Source organism: Symphalangus syndactylus, chromosome 6, assembly GCF_028878055.3.
Source record: "Symphalangus syndactylus isolate Jambi chromosome 6, NHGRI_mSymSyn1-v2.1_pri, whole genome shotgun sequence".
Taxonomy (NCBI): Eukaryota; Metazoa; Chordata; class Mammalia; order Primates; family Hylobatidae; genus Symphalangus; species Symphalangus syndactylus.
Genome location: NC_072428.2, coordinates 19,874,879 through 19,895,401, shown reverse-complemented (window position 1 = coordinate 19,895,401; position 20,523 = coordinate 19,874,879). Strand labels below are relative to the sequence as shown.

Sequence of the window (20,523 nt, the reverse complement as noted above, 5' to 3'; positions counted from 1 at the left end):
AAACTAGCATAGTGCTGGATAATGTTGTAACCATTCATGTAATAAGAATTACTATGTGATTTTAAGATGTCAGCTCCCTTTTCTGGATTGGAGGATGGAAAGACATATTTGCATATTTTCAGTTGAGTTTTCCCACCCAGTCCTACATTTACTATAGTAAAACCTTGTAGATCAAATGTAAGTAATGCGCTCTCTTTCCTCCCCACACCTAAAGCTGCGCCTCCCATTCAGAGTCTTACTAGTGAAGACTAGTAAGTTTAGATTACTTATTAGTAAGACCAGAGAGTTAGGATCAATACATGCACCCTTGTGAGATGGAATATATTTCTGCCCTGAGAATTTCTGTTGGTCTTAGCCTGGAATTAAGATCCTATAGCACCACACCTCTGCTCTCTGGGCTTTGATAGCTCCTGGCTGCAAGTTTTTTAGCATGTGCAGCTTGACATTTTATGTGGAACTGTCTTCTGGCCTCTCCTACAAGTAATGACGAATTCTTTTCTTTCTTCCTCCCTTCCCATCTTCTCGCCCTCTTGTAGGTGAAAATCGCATTGAGGTTCTGGCTGAAGTCTGGGACCACTTCTTCACTGAGACTCTCCCTACCCTGCAGGCAATATTTTATCCAGTTCAGGTTAGTCTCACTGGGGACCACTTCCTGCCATCCTCAGCGATCTGTCTTCTCTCCTGGCCCTTGCGGCCTGGGGGCTCCTGGTAAATGGGAGAAACCTTGGAGATTGGGCGCTTGCATTGGTTAAGGAGTTTAGAGATTATTTAAGGGCTCTCTGGTTCTATATTTAGTACTTAACTTCAAGTGAAGAAGAGTGCCTGCAGAACTAGCAATTTGTAGGCTCTTGTTACCCTCTTGGTTTTGAGTATGTCTTTATATTCTTGGAGTGGTTTGTTTTTCTTAGTTTTCAGAAGTAGAGAAGATGGGGGAAGGGAGATTTCTTGTTTCTTTTCTTTCTTTCTCCCCTGCCTCTATCTTTCTTCTCTCCCCGCCTTTTTTTTTTTGAAGCACAATTTTTTTTTTTTTTTTGAGACGGAGTCTCGCTCTGTCGCCCAGGCTGGAGTGCAGTGGCGCAGTCTCGGCTCACTGCAAGCTCCGCCTCCCGGGTTCACGCCATTCTCCTGCCTCAGCCTCTCCGAGTAGCTGGGACTACAGGCGCCCGCCACCACGCCCGGCTAATTTTTTGTATTTTTAGTAGAGACGGGGTTTCACTGTGGTCTCGATCTCCTGACCTCGTGATCCGCCCGCCTCGGCCTCCCAAAGTGCTGGGATTACAAGCGTGAGCCACCGCGCCCGGCCTGAAGCACAATTTTAAAGCAAGTTTGCTGTTGCCTTCAAATCATGAAAAAGGAGTAACATTCCGTGTTCCTCTGTAAGGGATCCTACGTGATTTAGTAGGAAGAACACTGGACTAGGAATCTGTAGACTTAGATTCAACAGTGGGTTTGGGCAGAGTCATTTATCTTCTGTGAGCAGAGCTCCATAGTATCTCCTTCAAAACGAGGAATTTAGAATAAAATATGAATGACACCTCTAGTATTCTTATTCTGTGTCCTCCACTCCTTCCACCATTTGTGTTGATACCCTTGCCCCCTTGTCTCTGTAGAGCTAATGCCACGATGATCACTGCCAGGTCGAAGCCACCCCTAAGGGAGGTTGACCTATAGATGTTCCTCTCCAAAATACATGTCTCTCTCACTTAAGCTGCAGTGTACTCACTCTTCTCTCCTCCCGCTGGGGTTGAGGCTTCATATGTAATTAGGTATTGTTGAAGTGTGGGTGTCGTATGCAGAGGAACACAGCCATTAAGCAATGGGTAGAATGACCTTATGCCAGAGGTCAAGGCCCACGTAGATTGTTTGGTCTGAACAGTGCTTTAAAGGAATTTTGGATTGCTGAAAACATGTGTCAAATATTTAAAACCTGGGAGGTTATGCTTATAGATTCCATTTTCCATGTTAGACCTACCCCATAACATTTCCAGTAAGACAGTACAGATAGAAGCCTCTGTCCTGTAGCCTGCAGAAACCTTCCGCTTCCTTACAGTAGTCACCCATCAGCCATCAGTGAGTCTTCTCTCAGGAAGATAGACATGGGGATAAGGTTGCTAGATTAAGCAAATAAAAATACAGGATGTTGGCCAGGCACAGCACTTTGGGAGGCTGAGGCGGGTGGATAGCTTCAGCCCAGGAGTTTGAGACCAGGCTGGGTAACATGATGACAACCCATCTCTATTAAAAAAAAATTAGCCAGGCATGGTGGCTTGTGTCTGTAGTCTCAGGTACTAGGGAGGCTGAAGTAGGAGGATCACTTGAGCCCAGAAGATCGAAGCTGCAGTGAGCCGAGATTGCACCACTGCACTACAACCTGGGTAACAGAGCAAAACCCAGTCTTGAAATAAATAAATAATACAGGATGTTGAGTTATATTTGAATTGCACATATAAGCAAATAATGCAATATTTGGGACATATTTATACTGAAAAACTCTTCAAATTTAACTGGGCATCCTGTGTTTTTATCCAGCAGCCGTACTAGAAGGGGTGTGCAGAAAAGACCTGGATTTGTAGGTGGACAAAGGGGCATGTTGAATCAGTACCTGGTGCCTCCTGTGTTTAAAGGCAAGCTGAACCAGACCCAGGACAGCAACATGGTACCACCATTTCGAGGGGCCCTGGGTCTCTCTTCGGACCATTTGTGTAGGGAATTCCAGGGTACAGGTGTCCAAATGGTTCTAGAATGGAGAATGCAGGATCTGGGTGGACACAGCCCCAGTACAGTCAAGAGGGCAAAGGTGGGGGAGGGGGGTTTTAAAAGCTCAGAGCCAGGCAGGAGCCCAGACATGTGGGTCTAAGGATAGCTCTGATTTGGTTCTCTTGAAATATGGTAAGATCTGGCAACAAATAATATTGCCCCTGTTCACCTCCTCACTCCCCAATGACTGACTTGAATTCTGATTCTCTTCTCGAGTTTGCCATGGCCCCCCCCCACCCACCTTGCTGGCTTCCCTTTTCCTGTCAACTCCTGAGGCCATTCGCGTGTGCTAACCCTGCTTTATTCAATTAGCTGAATTGGGTTTGGGTGAGATGGGCGTGTCCAAATTCAGATTGTGGACAGGGAATATTCCGGGGAGGTGGCGAAGATCTGTAGCAAATGGTCATCCAAGGTATATAGCATACCCAGAAAAAGGCAAACTGTGCCTTCCACCTCCTTTTTGTTCTCAGCTGATCCAGATTCACATATTTATAGTTTTATAGAACTGTATGCTCTTAGGCTTTACTTTTTCTTTGTGCTTAGCCTAGAGAAACTGGATGGTATTTGGCTAACAGGGATATGCACTGTTAATTGTTTTTGGAGTATGTAGTTTGTGAGGAGACAGGCTTGGCTTTGTTATGCTTTCCCCATCAAGCCTAAAACAAGAAAGGTGAATTCTGGATTAGTATGAATTCCTTCTCTGACTCATTGTGGGCCTAAGAGATGGCTAAGGCCTGGTAACAAGCCACTGCTCTGGTTAATGGCCCCAAATGATCCTCTAAGAAAGCAATGATTAACTTGTTTATGTGGCAGGTTGGTATAAACCGGGTACCCCATACCCTCCCTTAAAAGTATTTTCTGCTTGCATCAAAGGCCAGATTCTGCATATAGAAAAGGCCTTTATGGGTTGGGAACCAGTGAGGAGTTCTCAAGATAAAATTTCCCCCCTACCCATGCTGGGGAGGAATTCAGATATTGAGAGATTGGGATATTGGAGCCAGTTCTAACATAAATGGTGGTGGCATGTTGCTGTCCTTGGCCCAGTTAAACTCACCTTTAAACACAAGAGGTACTAGGAACTGATTCAGTGTGCCCTGCTGGTCACTTATAAATCCAGGCCTTTTCTTCTGAGAGTGTAATTTTTAACCATGGTCTTAGAAGTCCCAAAGGCAAAATCCGTCATGTTCTCCAGGTGAGTGCTGTAACTACCCATGCCCAGTCTAGACCCAAATGACTACAGGTATTTCATGTGAAAAAGTGATGGCAACAGAATAATCTGGGGAAGAAATGTGGGAGGGGGAGCAGCACCAAAGAGGAACAAAGTGGTTCAAAGCATGAGATGCAGAGTTAGCTCATGACAGACTGTGTTAGCCTGTTTGTGTTGCTATAAAGGAATACCCGAGACTGGGTAATTTATGAAGAAAAGAGGCTTGTTTGGCTCATGGTTCTGTAGGCTGAACAAGAAGTGTAGTTGCCAGCATCTGCCCCGGGTGAGGCCACAGCAAGCCTTCACTCATGGCGGAAGGCAACAGGGGAGCCAGTGTATCACATGGCGAGAAGAAGCAAGAGATAGGGAGGAGGTGGCAGGCTTTTTAAAACAACTAGCTCTCTCATACTAATAGAGTGAGAACTAATATAGTGAAAACTCGCTGAAGAGTGAGAGCCCACTCATTACCAAGGGGAGGGCACCAAGCCGTTCATGAGGGATCTATCCCCATGCCTCTACCTTCTGCTAGGCCCCGCCTCCAACATTGGAGATCACATTTCAACATGAGGTTTGGAGGGGACAAATATCTAAGCCATATTTTCTGCCCCTGGTACTCCAAATCTCATGTCCTTCTCACATTTCAAAATACAATCATTCCTGCCCAATAGTCCCCTAAAGTCTTAACTTATTCCAGCATCAACTCAGTCCAAAGTTCAAAGTCTCATCTGAGACTCAAGGCAAGTTTCTTGCACCTATGAGCTTGTAAAATCAAGAATAAGTTATTTACTTATAAGATACAATGGTGGCACAGGCATTGGGTACACATTCCCATTCCAAAAGGGAGAATTTGGCCAAAAGAAAGGGACAGCAGGCCCCACTTCAGTCTGAAACACAGCAGAGCAGATATTAAATCTTAAAGCTCCAAAATAGTCTTTGACCCCATGTTCCACATCCAGGGCACACTGATGCAAAGGATGGGCTCCCAAGGCCCTGGACAGCTCTGCCCCTGTGGCTTTGAAGGGTGTCAGCCCCTGGGTCTGCTCTCACAGATTGGAGTTGAGTGCCTGTGGTTTTTCCAGGCTCAGGGTGCAAGCTGGTGGCTCTACCCTTCTTGGGTCTAGAGGGCGGGAACCCCCTTCCCACAGCTCCATTAGGAAGTGTCAGGGGCTCCGACCCCACATATCCCCTTGGCACTGCCCTGGTAGAGTCTCTTTGTGGGGGCACCACCCCTGCAGTAGGCTTCTGCTTGGGCACCCAGGCTTTTCCATACATCTTCTGAAATCTAGGTGGAAGCTGCAAAGCCTCCTTCTCTCTTGCACTCTGTGCACCTGTAGACTTAGCACTATGTGGGAGCCACCAAGGCTTATAGCTTGCTCCCTCCAGAATAACAGCTGGAATGGTACCTGGGGCACTTTGAGCCACTGCTGGAGCCAGAGAAACTGGGATGTGGGCAGCAGTGTCCTGAGGTAGCACTGGGCATCCCCTGAGCATGGCCTCCAAAACCATTATTTCCTTTTAGGCTTCTGGGCCTGTAATGGGAGGGACTGTCCCAGAGGTTTCTGAAATGACTTCAAGGCCTTTTTTAAACTGTGGTCTTGGCTATCAGCACCTGTTTCCCTTTTAGTCATGCAAATCTCTCTAGGAAGTGATTGTTCCACAGCTCTCTTGTATTTCTTTCCTGCAAATGCCTTTTCCTTCTTCATTGCATGGCCAGGCTGCAAATTTTCCAAATTTTTATGCTCTGTTTTCCTTTTAATTATAAGTTCCAACTTTAAGTCATTCCTTTACACCTATTCCTGATCTTAGGCTGTTAGAAGCAGCCATGCCACATCTTGAATGCTTTGCTGTCTAGAATTTTTTTTTGTTTTGTTTGCTTTGAGATAGAGTCTCACTCTGTCGCCCAGGCTGGAGTGCAGTGGCACAATCTCAGCTCACTACAACCTCCACCTCCTGGGTTTAAGCTATTCTCCTGCCTCAGCCTCCCAAGTAGCTGGGATTACAGGTGCCCGCCACCACGCCTGGCTAATTTTTGTATTTTTAGTAGAGATGGGGTTTCACCATATTGGCTAGGCTGGTCTCAAACTCCTGACCTTGTGATCCACCCGCCTTGGCCTTCCAAAGTGCTGGGATTACAAGTGTGAGCTACCATGCCCACCCTAGAAATTTATTTTACCAGATACTCTAAGTCATCACTCTTAAGTTCAACCTCCCACAAATCTCCAGGGCATGGACACAATACAGACAAGTTATTTGCTAGGGCATAAAAAAGGTAATCTTTATTCCAGTTCCCAATAACTTCCTCATTTCCATTTGAGACCACCTCAGCCTGGCCTTCGCTGTCCATATTTCTATTAGTATTTTAGTTATAACCATTTAACTAGTCTCAAAGAAGGTCCAAACCTTCCCTTGTCTTTTTGTCATCTTTTGAGCCCTGAGCCCTCCAAACTCTTCCAACCTCTGCTCATTACCCACACTTTCAGGTATCTTCATAGCAACATTCTACTGCTTAGCACCAATTTTCTGTATTAGTTCATTTTGCATTGCTATAACGGAATACCTGAGACTGGGTAATTTATTTATTTATTTATTTATTTATTTATTTATTTATTTATTTATTTTAAAAAGCAAGGTTTATTATTTGGCTTATAGTCCTGCAGGCTGTGTATGAAACACAGTATCAGCATCTGCTCCTGGTGAGGCTTCTGGAAGCTTATAACCGTGGCAGAAGGTGATGGGGAGCCAGTGTATCACATGATGAAAGAAGGAAGCAAGAGATGGGGGAAGAGGCACCAGGCTCTTTTAAACAATTAGCTCTCATGTGAATTAATTGAGAACTCACTTATCACCAAGGGGAGGGCACCTAAGCCATTCATGAGGGATCCGCTCTCATGACCCAAACACCTCCTACTAGGCCCCACTTGTAACACTGGAGAAAACATTTCAACATGAGATTTGGAGGGGACGAATATCCAAACCATGTCACTGACCTGGGTTCACATCGTCAGTCTGCCACTTACCATCTTGATATTCTTGGGAAGGTAACTTTGCCTCTCTGAGCCTTGGTTTTCTTCTAGAAAATAATAAAACTTGCTTCACAGGAGTGTTAAGAAGAGTAAGTGAGATAATACATGAAAAGCACCTAATTTTGCATATGACATACAGTAAGGGCTTAAGAATTGTCGCCATCATCATCAATATCATTATCATTATTATTCTCTGCACAATAAAATGTGTTGGAATCACAGCAGATAATCCAGTTATTTGGACGAATTTTTCCCATGTCATGGGCTGAGCAGATGAGTTGACAATGGGTGACTGTTGAGTGTCTACCATAGACTGGCACTGTTATGGAAGTGTAGGCACAGCTCCTGAGAGTTGCCTAAGTGGGGTTATGACCGGTATTTTCCTAGTCATGCTACTTAGGAAATCATTCCCCCAGCTGGTGTAAGACAGTAGGCTCTCTTATACACTGTTGCTGGGAGTACAAATGGATGCAATCTTTTTGGAGAGCAACATGGCAGAATTTTTTAAAGACTTTTTAAAGGCATATTTGGATTGAGTAATTTTCCTTTGCAGGAGAATAATCGGGATATGCTGATAAAATATGCCCATGTGGCATGGATAAATATGTTTGAAACACACACACACGTGTGCAAATGAAAGCATCTTGGTCAGGAGATGGTTGGTTACACAGAGTGTGTTCGTATAGTGGTAGAATATTATGCAGCCTTAAGAGTGAGGGAGGTCAATATGTGCTGGTATGAAAAGATGTCCAAAATATACAAAGTGAAACAAAAGCAAGCTGCAGAACAGTAGGAGGGGTATAATCTCTGTGTGGGTTTAAAGGTTTTATATGTGATTTTGTGGATATAGGAACTTTCTGGAGAAATCCAGAACATAAATAAAAACCTCAAGGAGCAGTTACCAGTGTGGAGTGAGAATAAGAGATTAGATGAAGAGGACTTGTAACTTTACCTTAAGCCCCTTTTCTGATCTGTTTTAATCTTTGCCTTTAAATATTTTATAATGTAAATACAAAACCAAAAACAACAGGGCAAAATAATTGTCTATTTGGAGTGCAGCTCGGGGGAATGAAGAGTCCTGCGGGATGCCTTGATGACCTTCTAGGGAATTCCTAGATAATCAGTTCTGGAAAGCGATTTGGCAGTTGTTGGAGCAGGAGGTCCTAGAATTGTTTCCTTTTGCCTTGCAGTCTTTCCTTCCTACCAGAATTGCTGTTCTAATTTCTAGAAGGTTGCCTGCCCCAGTCTTCCTTTTTCTCTCTTCCCACATTCTATAGTTTAAATCAGACAGTTCTATTGTTCACTTCTCTGGAAGGTAGTGAACAAAAAGTTGTTTATGTCCCCTCTGCTTCCAGCATCACACAGGACAAAGAGCCAGGACCTGGCCAGAATAATGCTGCCTAATGCTGGCTCTCTCCTGTTTCCTCAGCATCTCTGTCCATCAATCCATCCAACAGAGGTGGTACCAACTGTCCAACTTATAAAAGATATTGAAGGAATAAAACCCAATCAAAGTCCCTCATTATAAGATAACTTATTTAAAGCACCCAACATAATGTGAGCTCTATTTATAATTTTTTATGTTATTGAAAGGTACGGGTGGTGATTTTGTGTATCTGTTGGATGTGGGGGGGTCAGGGGATATGGAGATAGCAAAACCACTCTTGACCATGTTTCTATAAAACTCTACAGAGTTGCAGGAAATATAAAACATCCTTAAACCTTGGTCAGCTTGGGAGGGTACCCTAATGATGTCTTTGGTTCTACCAGGAACAACCGACTTTTAGAGTGCATTTGTATGTATGTGTGCAAAGGAGAGTCTGAAAAATACACCCTCTTTTCTCTTTTGTTCTTGAAAAACTTGAGCTCTAAAATCAAGAAGTTTGGGTTTGAAACCCAGCTCTACTTTGGGTGTATTATTGTAAGTCTCTGGGTTTTCAGGTGTTTCATCTGTGAAATGGGTTTGGCTCTACCAAGAACAACCGATTTTTAGTGCGCATTGTATGTATTGTGCAAAGGAGAGTCTGAAAAGTGCACCTTCCTTTCTCTTTTGGGCTCGGGAAACTTGAGCAGCTCTAAAATCAAGAAGTTTGGGTTTGAAACACAGCTCCACTTTGGTTGAATTATAGTAACTCTCTGGATTTTTGGGTGTTTCATCTGTGAAATGGGTTTTATAATGGTATCTATCTCAAAGGGTAGTTGTGGGGATTACATGTGTTGTTGTTTGTTGACATCTAAACGATGTAGAATCATGCCTGGCCCATAGAATTTAATACATATTAGCTTATTTATAGTTATTATTTTCACCTTCTTCTCCCTACTCCATCCCCACAACTGAACAAATCCCTTTCCTCCTACTTTCCTGTTTATTTTTCTTCCTAAATTACCGGTATTTATACAACAATCTAAGAGGTCCTGTGTTTTCCTTCTTTATTTGTATGACAGGTGTTCAGATATATTATAGATGAAGTTGAGAAAACAGCCTTGAATGTAGGGAGGTAGTATTGATCTTCTCTTTGTTTCTCCCATTTTGCTCTTTCTCTCCTTCCTGACCACTCATAGCACTTACAATAGTGTGGCCCTGATTATATGTGTCTTGTATTGTCTTTGGGTCATTTAGGTAGGCAGGTTGAGTCATGCCTTATCTTAACAACATTTTTTAATTCTAGAGGAGCCAGGTCTTTGGCTCTTTGAAAGACACACTGGCCCTTGCAGACGCCTCATCCCATCTTTGGTGCTATATAAACGTGTTGTTTTGCACCCCACATGGTTGGTGGCAGATTCAGTAAGCTCTCAGCTCCTGGCCCTCTCTCTGTCCTCTCTAGGGCCAGGAGCTGACTATCCGCCAGATCTCCCTGCTGGGCTTCCGAGACCTGGTCCTGCTGAAGGTGAAGCTGGGTGACCTGCTGCTGCTGGCCCAGTCCAAGATGCCCTCGTCCATTGTCCAGATGTTGCTCATCCTGCAGGTGAGGCTGTGCTGGAGACTTGCCCCAAGGTGGAGGGAGGGAGTGAGGGAAAAGATTGAGGGGGAAGGAACCTAGTGACCAGAGCACCTTAGCTTGGCTTACTACTATTTAGTTTGTTGGCCCTTGTTCATTCATTCATTCATTTGTTCATTTGAGGTGCATTCACTGAGCACCTGTTAGGTCCTGGTGCTGTGCTTGGTGCCAGGACTACACTGGGGAGTGAGGGAAGCAGTCTTTCGTTCAGGAAGTAGATGCCCTTTTCCCCTCTCCAGTGATGCCAGGGAGCCACAAGTTGCAAGTCACAGCAAAGAATACACTTTGGCCTAGCTTAAGCAGATGAGGAACTCCCTGAAAAGCTCCCAGGGCACATGGACTTCAGGAAGGATTACAACCAGGAATGAGGCTGTCCCAGGCCATGAAGCCACCATCCTCTCTCTACTTCCTAGTCTCTACTTTGGGCTAGCCTTGTCTGTCTAGGCTACCTTGTCTGTCTTCATCTTGTCCTATCTTTCCTGGGCTTGGTCTTTTTCTCCCTGCAGGCTTATGTTCTGTGTTTGGTTTGTACCTGATCGAATGTGACACCTCACAGCTGATGTGCCTCCAGTAAGAGACTGCCCAGTGGCTGCCTAGTGTCACTCAATCCCAATTCTAAATCAATACTAGGAATTTGAGCTAACACTTATTGATCCTTGGCTATGTGCCAGGCACAGGCCAAGGACTTTAAGTGTGTTGTTTCCTTAATCAGATAATCCAGACAATCACTGTATGAAGTAGGCATTGTTGTTATTCCCATTTTAGAGGTGAGGAAAATGAAACCTAGTAAGTTTGTGGGCTTGCCTGAGGTCCCTCAGCTAGGAAGAGGCAATAAGATTTGGAATTATGCACACCGTGCTTCCTCCCCAGAGGAAATAATTTAATTGGTCCAGCTTGGGCTAGATGATTCCTCTTTGCCCAATCAGCCATGACCCTTGAATAAGATCAAGCAGTATAAACATGGCCTTGGCAAACTCATTCCTATGGGTGGGGACACACAATTCTCAAAGAGTAGGGTTTTTGGCTAGGGACAGCCCCAAGAGGTGACTACTATGCCTCTTCACCTCTGTAACAAGTTCAGATGCTGCAGCATTAGCTCTGAGCCCTCTGAAGCTGGAAGATGGCTTCATCCTTGATCAGGCTAGTGGTGACCCCTTGCTGCCCTCACAGCAGCTATAGAATGTCAGGCATTGGGGCCCCAATCCTTCCCCCACATCCCCCAGCTGGTGTTCTCTTTCAGTCCTTGAAGCTGGGCCATCCTTCTGGGCATTCTCCCCCTTTCCTGTAATTAGAGAGGAGGAAGAGTTGCCTAATAGGATGAGGGTGGGTGTAATTGGCTGGAATGCCAGGTCAAGTATTTTTATGGAAGAGATGGAGGAGAGGGATAGAAAGATGCATGTGGGGCTCGAGTCTTGAGAAGCCTTAATTAGAATATGCTTCCTGAATAAGGAGTCTTGAAAATGAGCCCTTTGGGATTCTGATAGGAAAATTCGGGAAGTTGGGCTCCCATCTTCCCATTTCAGTTTATAACAGTTTAGGGCTGAGAAGCGATTCCTTTGTTTTGGGCGGTGGTGGTTTGTTTGGTTTTGTGGGAAGGAGAATTGATCCAGTCCTGCAGGTGAAGGCTCTCACCTGTTGCTGCTGGAACAGGAGGGCCTGTGTCTATAATGAAAAACGCCTATCACATTCCAACATTCTGGGCCCTGTGCCAGGTAGCCCTGCAACCATATGAGAAAGCTGTCATCATACCCCTGAGTCCCCAAAGACAGGTGAGACTGCTTGCCCAGGAGAATCTACCCTCATGCACTCTGGTCCCCGCCCCCATTTGCTCTCCATGGGATGGCCTCAAACTCTTCAGTGGTTTCCAATCAATCTTAGAAAAACAGCCCAAGTCTGCACCCTGGCCTTCAGCATCTCCCACCCTTCCATCCCTGCCTAGAACCTGACTTCCCCACTGCTCTGGTCTTCTTGGCTTCTCCTGGCTGCCATGGGATCTTTGTACTCACCATTCCTCCTGCTCAGAACACTTTGTCTTCTGGGCTCCTCAAGCCCCTGTCTAATCAAGGCAGGTCAATGTTTTCTCCTTGCCCTTGTGCCCTCAGCACCCAGCACAGTCTTTGGCACATAATAGGTATTAATTAAACACTGTCCAGGGAATATAGCACCAGCCAGTAGAAGGTTGAGCAGGACTGATGCTGGGTCCCTGACCCCACACCCATGTTGGTGACCGTCATGTAGGGCTTATTCTCTTGGCAGAGGGAAGTACAGTCAAAGAAGCTCTGGGATCATGGTGAATTTCCAGAAAGTCAGGCAAGGGAATGGTTCCTCCTGTGTCTATACCATTATTTTTCCCATCTCACAGCTGAGATGGAGGTTCAGAGAAGGTGGCGACCTTTCTCAAGGTCTTGTACTCATTTATAAGAGAGCTGGATTGCTCCCCATCCCTTAGCCCTTGTCTTCCTACCTCCACTTAGCCTTTCTAGGCAACTACTGCCTCCCTTCTGCAGTCTCCCAGGGTACTCGGAAATGCCCCACAGGCATCCTACAGATCATTAAAGATCGTCCCTCTCTCCTGCAGGGCATCTGGCATCACTTCCCCTGCGGGCTTCCTGGGAATGGTGCCTTTGGCCCATGTTCTTCCTCGCCAGGAGCTCTAGAGCCTGGGCCTGGGGCGGGGGTGTGACTGTGAAGAACCCGGATCTTTCCCCGGCCCACGTCCATCTTGAGCAGCAAGGGCGATGGCCTCTGGATCTGAATGGAACTTCCAGGTGGCACTGCCCTGGGGCCATATCTGCTACAGGAAATTTAGGCCTCGGTACTTAGAATTGTCCATTCTCTCCCTAGACCTGCACTTTCCACAGTGCCATGAGACCTGGGGCTGATATTTTTCAAAATGACCTGACCCTGCTACAGAGAAAAGAGCTCTTAGGCCTTCAGCTCTGTCTTTTCTGTCGCTCTTCCACAATGTCCCTGACCCAACTCCACCCTTCCCAAGATGTACAAATACTCCTACAGTGGGCCATGTGCTCTGCCTTCAAACTGCCCCAGTGAGAGGCAGAATCAGAGATATTGACCAGTGTGAAGATCTGTTTCCTCCCAGCTGATGCAGACAGGTCCTGAGACCACCGTAAGAATGGTGCATTCTCAGGGGCCCCAGCCAGGCAGGGTGTGCAGCCTATGTTCAAAGGACCCTGAGCTTGGTTTTATTTTCTCCCATCACCATTTGACATTCTTAATGATTTTTGAACACGAGGCCCTGCATTTTCATTTTACGCTGGACCACACAAATTCCATAGCTGTTTGGCAGCCAAGCCAAGGGCTGAGGACAGCACCTTCCTAGAGGGCCGTGAACAAGCCAAGTTCTCAGCAGCAACTTTTCTGAGAGAAAACCATCCAGCTCCAAATCACGTGTTCATTATCCATTTTCTTCTCACCTTTTGCCACTTCTCCTTTTTCTGTGGTCCCTCCCTGTTTAGCATGTATGGAAGGTTTGGGGGAGAAGCCACTCATTTTCTCTGCATCTCTTCTGGCCCTGTTTCTACCTCCAAATCTGCACCGTAGCCCCATCCTCAGCCTCCTTGTATTTCCTGAAGCTGTGTCCTCTCTCCCTCAGCCCCTGGCCGCACCCATCTCGGTGTAATGGTACCAAAAAGGGGCCAAGGAAGAGCCTGTTTCCTTAGCAGCTTACCTCTCCCCCTGGGATTGCCAACATGCAGGAGTCAGCCGTTCCTGCCTCATTACCTGAACAGCTTCCCCTTCAATCCCTGCAACACCGCACTGGAGTGGAGTCTACTGTGAAAGTGAAAGTGATTTAGAGTCTACTCCATTTCAAGAATTTGCTTGTTAACCCCTTGGGCTGGGCACAGCCCCACGGAGATTTGTTTCTTTCCTGGCCAGTCCCCTCTCCTGCCAGGTGGTCTTTGCTTCTTTGCAGCCCCTCAACATGACAGCATGTTTGAGTCCTTTCCAGCAAGAAGCTGAACTCCCCAGGAGTCTGCCAGTTTTCTAGAAAACATTGGTTACTGGCTCCTTTCTGGTTTTGACCATTCTTTACTCAGGGCTTCGCTTTGAGGACTCCTGTCATGCCGGGGTTTTTAATTGGCTCTTCATCTTGGTGCTAAAACTATTCCTGGCTCAGAAGGAATTATCCCTTTCTCTTATAGCCCTGAACTTTTCCGTATTCTTTCCTCTCTTCTTTTCTAGCCTGTTAGCATGTGGCAGAAGAGGGGATCAGAGCCAGATAGCCTGGGTTCCAGTCCAGGGTTTTTGCCATTTACTGGCTGTGTTTTTCTGCTCAAGGTATTTAAGCTTTCTGGGTCTTTAGTTCTTCATCCATAGAAGGGGGATAATAAGAGCACCTTCCTCTTTGCATTGTCAGGAGACCTCTGTGCAATAATATATGTTAAATGTCTCTGTGCTGTTTATGAACCTGTCACGATGACAGTATGGGTAGGATTATTGTCTTTGAGACCAGCCAGATCCCAGCCTTGGAGGTGGGACACCCACACTGCATTGGTGGCCCAATGGGAGAGGCTGCTGTGGTACTAACCATGCACAGTTCTAATTGCAGTGACCCATGACAAGTGACTAAGGCTTGAGGCCTCAGTTTCCTTCATTCTAACTGCAAGGATGCTGCCTGCCAGCAACACAGCCTTGTACATTGGAGGAGGACAATCAGGATTTGCGAACCTGCTCGTCATGGCAATGTACACTGACCTTTGTGTATCTTGGCTGTTCATTTTCCAGAGTGTTCACGAGCCCACAGGCCCAAGTGAGAGTTATTTGCAACTGGAGGAGCTGGTGAAGCAAGTGGTTTCTCCTTTCCTCGGCATCAGCGGGGACCGTAGCTTCTCAGGCCCCACGTACACGCTGGGTAAGGAGTGCGGCTCTCAAGTTGTCAAGAGGCGCAGTGATCATGATACAAGCACTGTTTAACTGAGCACTGATACCAGCACTGTTTAACTGAGCACAGCCTTTTGCTTCCTGTGCGGGTCAGTGCAAATCCGTGCATCTTAAGCACTCACGTTCCTGGCCTCTGGAGGTTGCAGTAACCTTCTCCCCCTTGATGATTCCTCCCCAAGGACCGACACTGTGCCTCTGTGGTGGTGCTTGTCTGATCCACATCTTTGATCAGTGGCTTTGATTATTTTGGTGTGCCTAGGACATTAATCTTTCTGTATCTGACACCAGAAACTGTGCTTTGTTACACCCTCCCTCTGGTTGAGTAGAGAAACCGCCTGTGATGGATTTCCCTTTGAAACCAACTGGAAATGTCAGGCCAACTTGTATGCATGGCCAGATGTTACCGAGTTGCTGTCTCCCACTCCATTTCTGTAGGTACCACCACATGGCAAGGAGAGGGGCTCTTGGATTTGGGGACAAATCCTGTTGGGGTCTTTTTTTGATGGCTGTAAACCTAGCATCAGTGAGTGTCAGGCTCTGTACCAGGCACCTTGGAAAATCTGGAGATGAATCAGATCTGTTCCTTCTCTCAGTGACACTGCAGTCTAGATGGGTTCAGTACAAATATCTCTATAATATAATACAAAATAGCTCTCAGACCAGTCTTTGTAGAAATAGCTGTATGATAAGGCTTCCAGTAATAATAATAATAAACCCAGTTATTGTCTGAAATATAAACGCTCAAAATGCAGAAACGTTTTATTCATTGTTCTGTCCCCAGGAATGGTGCCCGGCATATAGTAGGCACTCAAAAAATGTTAGATGATGGCAGCAACGGTACTTCGGGGCCAGGGGAACCAGCACCCACAGAGAGATGCAGAGGCGGAAATGGATTACTCAAATTGGGAACCTGATGCCCCCTCTTCTTGCTTTAATGGAGTTGTAGTTGTTGAGCTTCAAAGAAAGGAGTGTCCTCCAGTGAGGTTCCTGCCCCTTCCTGGGCCCCTCTACCACAGCAAGAGCCAGGGCCAGCTGGCAGTTTTCACCACCCTGCTCATGTTTTTCTGGAGACACCAGCTTAACCACGGCCACCACAGATCGGAGGGTGCTGGCCCTAGCCTGCTGCCTGCTGGTTCTTCTCCCTCCTCCCTCCCTTCCTCACTCATTCCTCCCAGGAGCTGCAATGAGCCAGAGTTTCAATGACACTGAAGGAAAACAGTCTTCTGCAGCCCCACTCTGAGCTGGGTGCCATGTGGCTGCGGTCTCCCTGGAGCCCACCTTCCTGCTGGCTCAGCTCACCAAATTTGGGGGACGGGGGCATCCAGGGAGCTGTCAGGATGTCAGCAGGTTAGCTGGGCCATGGCAGGAACGCCACCATTGTTTGGGCCTAATGCCAGTGTAGAGGAAGAAAAACTGTTTTTCTTCCAACTCTCCTAAGCTCTTAGTTGGAACAGACCCCTGTAACACATTAACAGGAGAAAAACGGCAGCTTATTAATATTGTATGTTTCATACATACATGGGTCACACCCAGGGAGTTAGTAGTTCTTAAATACATGGCTTTGAATTCCAGCTTATATAGCATCTTCAACAACAAAAAATAAATTTCTTTTTTTTTTTTTTTTTTTTTTTTTTATTATACTTCAGGGTTTTAGGGTACATGTGCACAATGTGCAGGTTTGTTACATATGTATCCATGTGCCATGTTGATTTCCTGCACCCATTAACTCGTCATTTAGCATTAGGTGTATCTCCTAATGCTGTCCCTCCCCCCTCCCCCCACCCCACAACAGTCCCCGGAGCGTGATGTTCCCCTTCCTGTGTCCATGAGTTCTCATTGTTCAATTCCCACCTATGAGTGAGAACATGCAGTGTTTGGTTTTTTGTCCTTGCGATAGTTTACTGAGAATGATGTTTTCCAGTTTCATCCATGTCCCTACAAAGGACACGAACTCATCATTTTTTATGGCTGCATAGTATTCCATGGTGTATATGTGCCACATTTTCTTAATCCAGTCTATCGTTGTTGGACATTTGGGTTGGTTCCAACTCTTTGCTATTGTGAATAGTGCCGCAATAAACATACGTGTGCATGTGTCTTTATAGCAGCATGATTTATAGTCCTTTGGGTATATACCCAGTAATGGGATGGCTGGGTCAAATGGTATTTCTAGTTCTAGATCCCTGAGGAATCGCCACACTGACTTCCACAATGGTTGAACTAGTTTACAGTCCCACCAACAGTGTAAAAGTGTTCCTATTTCTCCACATCCTCTCCAGCACCTGTTGTTTCCTGATTTTTTAATGATGGCCATTCCAACTGGTGTGAGATGGTATCTCACTGTGGTTTTGATTTGCATTTCTCTGATGGCCAGTGATGAGGAGCATTTCTTCATGTGTTTTTTGGCTGCATAAATGTCTTCTTTTGAGAAGTGTCTGTTCATGTCCTCTGCCCACTTTTTGATGGGGTTGTTTGTTTTTTTCTTGTAAATTTGTTTGAGTTCATTGTAGATTCTGGATATTAGCCCTTTGTCAGATGAGTAGGTTGCAAAAATTTTCTCCCATTGTGTAGGTTGCCTGTTCACTCTGATGATAGTTTCTTTTGCTGTGCAGAAGCTCTTTAGTTTAATGAGATCCCATTTGTCGATTTTGGCTTTTGTTGCCATTGCTTTTGGTGTTTTAGACATGAAGTACTTGCCCACGCCTATGTCCTGAATGGTATTGCCTAGGTTTTCTTGTAGGATTTTAATGGTTTTAGGTCTAACATATAAGTCTTTAATCCATCTTGAATTAATTTTTGTATAAGGTGTAAGGAAGGGATCCAGTTGCAGCTTTCTACATATGGCTAGCCAGTTTTCCCAGCACCATTTATTAAATAGGGAATCCTTTCCCCATTTCTTGTTTTTGTCAGGTTTGTCAAAGATCAGACAGTTGTAGCTATGCGGCATCATTTCTGAGGGCTCTGTTCTGTTCCATTGATCTATGTCTCTGTTGTGGTACCAGTACCATGCTGTTTTGGTTACTGTAGCCTTGTAGTATAGTTTAAAGTCAGGTAGCGTGATGCCTCCAGCTTTGTTCTTTTGGCTTAGGATTGACTTGGCGATGCGGGCTCTTTTTTGGTTCCATATGAACTTTAAAGTAGTTTTTTCCAATTCTGTGAAGAAAGTCATTGGTAGCTTGATGGGGATGGCATTGAATCTATAAATTACCTTGGGCAGTATGACCATCTTCACGATATTGATTCTTCCAACCCATGAGCATGGAATGTTCTTCCATTTGTTTGTATCCTCTTTTATTTCATTGAGCAGTGGTTTGTAGTTCTCCTTGAAGAGGTCCTTCACATCCCTTGTAAGTTGGATTCCTAGGTATTTGATTCTCTTTGAAGCAATTGTGAATGGGAGTTCACTCATGATTTGGCTCTCTGTTTGTCTGTTATTGGTGTACAAGAATGCTTGTGATTTTTGTACATTAATTTTGTATCCTGAGACTTTGCTGAAGTTGCTAATCAGCTTAAGGAGATTTTGGGCTGAGACAATGAGAAGTGACAAGGCAAAGAAAAACAACTTTGAGTCTTCAGAAGTGGCAGCTTATGGCAAGGGAAATAGATGGCAGATAAGCGCTGGTTAGTGAGGCTTGTTCATGTAGGTTTCTCTGATGCCATTGCTGGCTGATAAGGGTCTAAAATTGTCTTCAGTGGTTAACCTTTGCTCTCCCTGGTAGAAGTGGGATGGGATACCGTTTGTCTTTATACATCTATGTCCTGCCTTTAAGCAAACAGAGGGAGGACAGACAGCTTCCTCTGTCTGCTTCTTAACTGCCTTCAGTTCATAAATCCTTATGCCCAAGAGGCATATTTTGTGGTGGCATATTCTGGTGTCCTATCCCAGGAACAAGAGTCGATTGGGACGTTTGTTCAGTGAGGACTCACTCTAAGAGGGGATAGCTTTAGCTTTCCAACTAAAATAAGAATAATGCACACTTTTGCCAAATTATAAAGCAAAGACTCGAGGTTTTATTCTTGTACCTAGGACAGTACCTGCTTCTGGAGAGTTGTCGCACTAGGGGCAGGGAGGGAAGGATGTGACCCTCTTTTGGTTAATTTTAAATTATCATTTCAGCAAATGTGTACTAAGACCCTGTCCTAGCACCCTGGGAGGTGCTATAGATATATCCGTAAATGAAGCCAACCCATCCCTGCCCTCCAGTGCACACAGCCCAGGGAAGAAGTCACAAACAAGGCAGTGTCTCATCAGTGTACACATGTTCTGAGGGGAAAGTACAGGGGCCACGGGTCCCAGGGCACAGGGACTTCATCTTGACTAGGGAATCAGGGAAGACTACCTGGAGGAAGTAATGATGTGTGTGATGGGACCTGCAGGATGAATATAAGTTAGCTGAGTAAACAGAGAGGGATGACTATCCCAAGGCCAAGGGGAGGACCTTGGGAGGGTTTGGAGGACAGGAGGTGAGCAAGAGGAAGGAGCGTTAGAGGAACTGAAAGGGCTTCAGCGTTGCAAGGAAGCTGATGGCAAGGGAAGCTACTGGACACAGACCTCGTCCTGGGCATGGTGCTGGGGGTGCTGGATGCTGGGCCATGGAGCAGACACTGCTGTTCCCAGGTTTACAGGGGAAGCAAGTGAGGATTAAGGTCACATGGAGCCAGGATTCCAATGCCTCAAGCTGTGGATACTTTATCAGCTGCCCCACATGCTCTACCATCGCCCCCACTCCCACCGACCGCTGCCAACTTTGAGGAGGTGACTTTATTAAGGGACAGCCCAGGAGGTGTTCCTTAGCCCAAGAGGGATCCTAAGCCAGACATTTCACCCCATGTCTCTGGATACTAAGAAGCTAAAGTGGTCACAGCGGTGCCCATCCTGACCGGGGACACTGCTTTCCAGATAAAGAGAGGACTCTCAGGGCCTCCGTCTACCCCTTAGTAAAAGGTTTATTTTGCCTGTGGGAGGGGAGCATTGAGATCGCTGGCTGAAGTAAAAACTAAGGAGTCGGGTTGGGGGTGATAAACCCCTTTACGTATGGGAGGGCTTTGCCGCAGCTCACTTGGGCCAGAGGATAGGTAGGCGTGGTCGCAGGTAGGCGTGGCCGCAGGTAGGCGTGGTCACAGGCAGTGGGCCGGGGTAGGGGGCCACCCATCCCCTCAGAAGCCGCCACTCACACTGGATGACTGACCAGGGTTTTGGCACGTAACTCATTCCATCCTCCAAGGTACTGTTGTGCTTTCAGTCGCCAGGTCACCCACAGGGTAGGTGACCAGAGCCAGAGAAGCGGTTTATTCCCGGGGCTCCGCACTGCACCCACGCACCCGCATCTGTGTTTGACTGCACGAGGATTCTCGGGAGGTGTCCCTTCCTGCCAGCCCGGCCTCACCCCTGGGTATGCATGGGTCAGAGGCCCATGATGAGAGTGAGAGAATGTGCCCCCCTCTCCAAAGCAGCCACTTGTCTGCAACAGTGGGAGCTGGTGAGGGAGGAGGAAGAGGATAGTGAAACTTTTTTTAAAAGGCCGACTCCTCAGAGGCTGGCCTTTGCCCTGTCTTTCAAGTCCCTGAAGTCTCCAGGCTGTTTCCCTGATGTTTGCAGGGCCCTCCCGAGCACACACTCAGCAGCACGCTCGAC

General features: G+C 46.2%; 1 protein-coding gene across 13 annotated transcripts in view; it reads left to right on the top strand.

The window, feature by feature from the left end:
* Window positions 1-20,523, top strand: part of PRR5L (proline rich 5 like) — a 178,039-nt gene that overhangs the window by 147,221 nt on the left and 10,295 nt on the right. For 12 of the 13 annotated variants that reach the window (XM_063640994.1, XM_055281899.2, XM_063640993.1 and 9 more), the window contains 3 exons: window positions 537-628; window positions 9,813-9,953; window positions 14,733-14,859. In XM_063640994.1, coding sequence (XP_063497064.1) covers window positions 537-628; window positions 9,813-9,953; window positions 14,733-14,859 — 360 coding nt within the window. The remainder of the gene's footprint in view (window positions 1-536; window positions 629-9,812; window positions 9,954-14,732; window positions 14,860-20,523) is intronic. The other variant, XM_063640996.1, reaches the window with a different exon arrangement.